The sequence below is a fragment of the Rhincodon typus genome, chromosome 2, assembly GCF_021869965.1.
Source record: "Rhincodon typus isolate 14 chromosome 2, sRhiTyp1.1, whole genome shotgun sequence".
Lineage (NCBI taxonomy): Eukaryota > Metazoa > Chordata > Chondrichthyes > Orectolobiformes > Rhincodontidae > Rhincodon > Rhincodon typus.
The window spans coordinates 58,572,889-58,578,885 of record NC_063333.1 but is presented as its reverse complement, the minus strand read 5'-3'; the positions used below and the strand labels follow the sequence as shown (position 1 = coordinate 58,578,885).

The 5,997-nt window shown below is 40.6% G+C and overlaps 1 protein-coding gene across 1 annotated transcript; it reads right to left on the bottom strand.

Annotated features, from left to right (window-relative positions):
- Positions 1-342: 342 nt before the first annotated feature.
- pdia4 (protein disulfide isomerase family A, member 4) lies at positions 343-3,419 on the bottom strand. The gene is made up of 2 exons (XM_048613267.1): positions 3,152-3,419; positions 343-1,050 (listed from the first exon to the last, which is right to left on the bottom strand). Exons 1-2 carry the CDS (start codon positions 3,402-3,404, stop codon positions 635-637), a joined length of 669 nt encoding a protein of 222 aa, XP_048469224.1. The 5' UTR covers positions 3,405-3,419; the 3' UTR covers positions 343-634.
- Between the last annotated feature and the right edge of the window lie 2,578 nt (positions 3,420-5,997).

Here is a 5,997-nt window from a genome sequence, read left to right as displayed (position 1 = left end):
CATAGCTTCTCAAACGGTATACACTATGTCTTTGCTTTTGGAATTGGGTGTAAAGTCAAACCTGCTGTCAAAAGTTTGATCAAGATTAAAAGCATCTCTACAGCTCCTGCAGAGTGTAATTGCACAATATTCTTGTTCACTGATCTAATACAAGATGCTTCAATTGAAATCACAACTGAACAGGAAAATTCAAACTTCAGGAAGGTTACTTTGTTATGGAAAAAAATATTCATCTCAGATTATACTTGAAATAATTGCAAAAAAGATAAAACAATTAATAATCCAGTTAACGTGAAGGACAAGGGAAATTAAAGTGGTTAGAGGAAAAAGAATCTTCCAAAATTAAATTCCTTAGGTTGTCTTTATTTGAAGGTGTTTTTTTTAAACCAAAATATAAATCGAATGACAAACCATACAAACTTCACAAAATAGTGATTTCACACATTCTAGGTAAATATCTCAATTACACAGGTAGAAACAAAATTTCTCTGGCAGGCAAAAGTTCAATTTCTTATTCCCAGTGATTTATTTTTAGGTATTAAGATTTTGAAACTGGTCATTTCACCTTAAACCCAAACTGCACGGTTGGAAGCTTCCAAGGTTCCCTATAACTGAATGAAGTAACAAAAGCTCCTTATAGTTCAACTTTTCTTCTTGATAGTTTGGTTGCATGTTCTTCCACAAATTTGCTCAAAGATTCAAGATCTCGGTCACCCTTATCATATTGAATAGGATTGTCTTTATTATTACTTGGAGCAAAATAGATGGTAGGGAATCCCTCAGTTTTGTACTTATCATTTGGTACATCATTTGCTGTTGCATCCATCTTTGCAATGACTATATTTTCTTCATTTTTGTACTTCTTTCCAAGTTCTAAATAGACTGGTTCCAGTTTTTTGCAATGTCCACACCATGGTGCATAGAATTCTATCAGGACATCTTTCTTTTTGTCCATAACTATTTCAGAAAACGTTTTGCCCACCACCACTTTTACTGGTCCTTTGTTACTCTTTGGAACTGGTTGTGACTTCACAACTGGCTTTAATTTACCTGTTAAAAAGATAGGTAAGGAATTTGTGAATACATGCAGCCCCTAATGCAGAAAACAGCAATTCAGAACTAGTTATTAAGCAGATCTACAGCAAGTTAATAGAAAAATCTCAAGGCTCTTCAGAGGTGCAAGGAAAAAGAGAAATATAGTGCATCAAAAAGTCTGAAGTAGGGTTAAACCCTTCCTTTAAAAAACACACACACAAATAGACGTTTAAGAATAGAATTCTAGAACACATGATGAGGCACACTTGCTGGGAAGTGAAAGATGGACAAGTGACTACAAAGAGAAATTGGCGAGGAAACCATGAAGAATAGGAAAAAATGTTGGAGCAGATTCAAGAAAAAAAAAGTCAAATTCCCAGAACCTGATTGCCTACATCATAAAAAGGTTCTAACAGAGATGGTTGAACGGCTAATGGATGCACTAGTTAGGATTTCCCAAATTTTAGAACTATCCCAGCAGGTAGAAGTTAGCAAGTAAGACCACTACTTGACAAAGGAAAGACAGAAAACAGAATCATGGACCCGTTTGCCTGACAAGGACAAATGCTGGTATTGTCAATGATGCCCACATCCTGTGACTGAAGATGCTATAAGATTATAGCTCAAGCACACACAAGTACTGGAGTCTTATTTATTTACAATCTATATTAAGATTTTGAGGACTAAGGGGTCAAGTGTTTTAGGGAAAAAGGCAGGGAAGTGGGGTTGAGGATTGTCCGATCAGTCATGATCTCATTTAATGGTGCAGCAGTCTCAATAAGCCAATGGCCCCACCTCTGCTCTTGTGTCTCATGTTTTACTTGACTAGCAGAGAATAATGTATTGAGGTTTGCATTCCTAGCAAAGTTAGGTCAGAATGCAACCAGAGATGGTGACAAATGTTGCAAATATATACAGGTTAAATGAATGGACAACAATGCAGCTAGAGTTGCAGCAGTATGAAATTTCAAGCTAGAATCTGCACCTTGCTGTAGCCTCCCCACATTCCAGGTTCCCACACTGTTAGCAAAACCCACCTATGTTTAAAAGGGAACTCCGACCCAAATTCTAACTGCTAAATCAGTCTGTTAATAATGAACTTCTGTTTGACGGGCATATCTGCCAATGTCAGGAGTTTGTCAACTAGACTCCTTAACCAGTGTGGAGTTTTAAAAGTTCAAGTCAGAGTCTGGTAATCCAACTCATTGAGGAAACTCACCTGGGAGATTCCCACCTACATTCAATTCCAAAGTCAGCACTCCTACTTTATCACACTGAATAAACTATAAAATTTCCCTTCCCTTCCCCAGAGTCAAGAGTCAGACAGCACAGAACCAGACCTTTGGTCCAACCAGTCCATGCCGAGCATAATCCAAAACTACACTAGTCCCATCTGCCTGCCCCGACACATACCCTCCAAAACCGTTTTTCTTTTACGTACTTATCCAAATGTCGTAACTGTACCCATATTCACCACTTCCTGAGGAGGTTCATTCCATATGCAAACCCACTTGTGTAAAAAAATTGTCCCATGTCTTTTTAAAATCTCTCTCCTGTCACCTTAAAAATGTGCCCCCTCGTCTTGAAAACCCCCATCCTAGGGAAAAGACAACTACCATTAACCTAATCTATACCCCTCATTATTTGATAAATTCCTATCAGGTCATCTCTCAACCTCCCAAGCTCCAGTGAAAAGAGTCCCAGCCTATCCAGCCTTTCTTTAAAACTCAAACTTTCAATACTAGGCAACATCCTGGTCAATCTCTTCCGAACCCTCTCCAGCTTAATAATAATCTTCCTACAACTGGGCGACCAGAACTGGACACAGTACTCCAGAGGAGGCCTCAATGTCCTGTATCACTTCAACATGACTTCCCAACTCCTAAGCAATGAAGGGAAGCCTGCCAAATGCCTTTTTAACCACCCTATCTATACATGATGCAAACTTCAAAGAATTATGTACCTAAACCCCTATGTCCCACTGTTCTACAACATTAATAAACAAGCAGACTCAAATAGAAGAGAAAATGTCCTGAATTCAACAAGCATCCTCAAACTAAGTTCAAATAGGGTAGTTTAATTTTCTTCACAGTAGTCAGATTTTAAGATATCATACCTTTCTTAAATGCCATCACAAATTCTCTCAGTGTATCAGAATCAAATTCTTCTGGTTCCATTGCATACTTCTTGCCAGCTACATCTAGAATTGCTGCATTCACTTCTTCACCACTGTCTGCCAGGCCCAGGCTACTTAGTTCCGATGAATAATCCTCTTCATCGGCAATGGCAAAAGTATACTCAGGAAAATCCTTAGCTACTTCCAATACTTTCTTCCGCCAGTACTGCGTTGCTGGAAGTAAAAGCAACATACAAGAGTGAATTTAATATTCAGTATTCAACATTTTGAACTTGAGTACACAATATGAAAAAGGTGTCATTTTTGACACTCCCAAATGCAAATGCGCCAGCCAACATTTTCAGTGATAACAGTTATATTGCTTTTTTATATGAATACACAGAAAAATGCCCGAAGGAAACCGTGGGAGCAGGAAAAGTTGTAAAAGGACAAGAACACTTAGATGAGGGGACAGTAAATCCCTGTTTAACAATCAACTTAACTTTGTCGGATTTAAGAGACAGTAATTGGCATTGTAATTTTGTTGAAATGATTCAGTGTTCACTGACAATTAATACCACTTGGAGCTACCCCTTTAGTTCTCAACTAGCAGGCTTTGTCCATGCCTCACTCTTCCTCTTGCTAGCTCTTATACTTGCTGACTCCTCACCACACCAATTCGCTTTCTTGAATCGGAGTTCCCTGTTCACGTTTCAGATCCAATTCAAAGCTCCAGGTTTGTGACATTAGTGGTGAAGTTTGCTCATTCTGTGGGTCATCACTCAATTCATCACGGACCCAAAATATTAACCAATTTTTTTCTTCACAGATGATGCCAGACCTGCTAAGCTTTTCAGCAACTTGTGTTTTTGTTTCTGCCACAAAACATAGAACATAGAATAGTACAGCATACTACAGGCCCTTCGGTCCACGATGTTGTGCCGACCTCTTATCCTACTCTTAAGATCAAACTACCCTGCATACCCTCCATTTTACTATCAAACATGTGCCTACCCAAGAGTCGCTTAAATGTCCCTAACGTATCTGACTCCACTACCACCGCTACCAGCGCATTCCATGCACCCACCACTCTGTGCAAAGAACCTACCTCTGACATCTCCCTGTACATTCCTCCAATCACTTTAAAATTATGCCCCCTCGTAATAGTCATTTCCATCCTGGGAAAAAGTCGCTGGCTATCCACGCTTCTCATCATCTTGTATACCTCTATCAAGTCACCTCTCATCCTCCTTCGCTCCAATGAGAAAAGCCCTAGCTCCCTCAACTTTTCCTCATAAGACCTGCCCTCCAGTCCAGGCAGCATCCTGGTAAATCTCCTCTGCACCCTCTCTAAAGCCTCCACATCCTTCCTATAATGAGATGACCAGAACTGAACACAATATTCCAAGTGTGGTCTAACCAGGGTTTTATAGAGCTGCAGCATAACATCGCGGCTCTAAAACTCAATTCCCCTGCCAATGAAAGCCAACACACCATAATGCCTTCTTAACAACGGTATCTACTTGGGTGGCAACTTTGAGGGATCTATGGACGTGGACCCCAAAATCCCTCTGTTCCTCCACACTGCCAAGAATCCTGCCATTAACCCTGAATTCTGCATTCAAATTCAACCTTCCAAAAATGAATCACTTCACACTTTTCCAGGTTGAATTCCATCTGCCACTTCATTGCCCATCTCTGCATCCGGTCAATGTCCCGTTACAACCTACAACATCCCTCCACGCTATCCACAACTCCACCAACCTTTGTCATCGGCAAACTTACTAACCCACCCTTCCAAATCCTCATCCAAGTCATTCATGAAGATCACAAAGAACAGAGGTCCAGAACAGATCCCTGAGGAACACCACTGGTCACCGACCTCCAGGCTGAATACTTTCCATCTACTACTACCCTCTGTTTTCCATTGGATAGCCAAATTTCCCTGAATCACATGTCTCCTTACTTTCTGAATGAACCTATAAAGGGGTTTTCTTATCAAATACCTTGCTAAAATCCATATACAGCACATCCACTTCTCTGCCTTCGATGTGTTTTGTCACATCCTCAAAGAATTCAATAAGGCTTATGAGGCATGACCTGCCGCTCACAAAGCCATGCTGACTATTTCTAATCAAATTAATGCTTTTCCAAATAATCATAAATACTATCTCTCAGAATCCTCTCCAATAATTTGCCCACCACAATAGTAAGACTGACTGGTCTGTAATTCCCAGGGTTATCGTTATTCCCTTTCTTGAAAAAGGGAACAACATTTGCCACCCTCCAATCATCTGTTATTACTCCAGTGGACAGTGAGGACGCAAAGATCATCGCCAAAGGAACAGCAATCTCTTCCCTCGCTTCTTGTAGTAACCTTGGGTATTTCCTGTCTAGCCCAGGGACTTATCTATCCTCATGTTTTTCAAAATTTTTAGCAAATCCTCTTTCCTAACATCAACCTGTTCGACCATATCATCCCATTTCACGCTGTCTTCACAAACTACAAGGCCCCTCTCACTGGTGAATACTGAAGCAAAGTATTCATTAAGGACCTCCCCTACCTCCTCTGAATCCAGGCACAAGTTCCCTCCACTTTCCCTGATTGGCCCTACCCTCACTCTGGCCATCCTCTTGTACCTCACACAAATATACAACGCCTTGGGGTTTTCCTTAATCCTACCCAGCAAGGCTTTATCATACCCCCTTCTAGCTCTCCCAAGTCCATTCTTCAGTTCCTTCCCAGCTACCTTGTAACTCCCTCGAGCCCTGTCCAATCCTTATTTCCTCACCCTTAAGTAATCTTCGTTCTTCCTCTTGACTAGATGTTCCACATGTCTGGTCAT

Coding starts and splice junctions, on each gene's coding strand:
- pdia4 (XM_048613267.1), bottom strand. CDS start 3,404: ATGTTGCTTTTACTTCCAGCAACGCAGTACTGGCGGAAGAAAGTATTG. Junction 1,051..3,151: donor TGTGATGGCATTTAAGAAAG/GTATGATATCTT, acceptor TCTTTTTAACAG/GTAAATTAAAGCCAGTTGTG.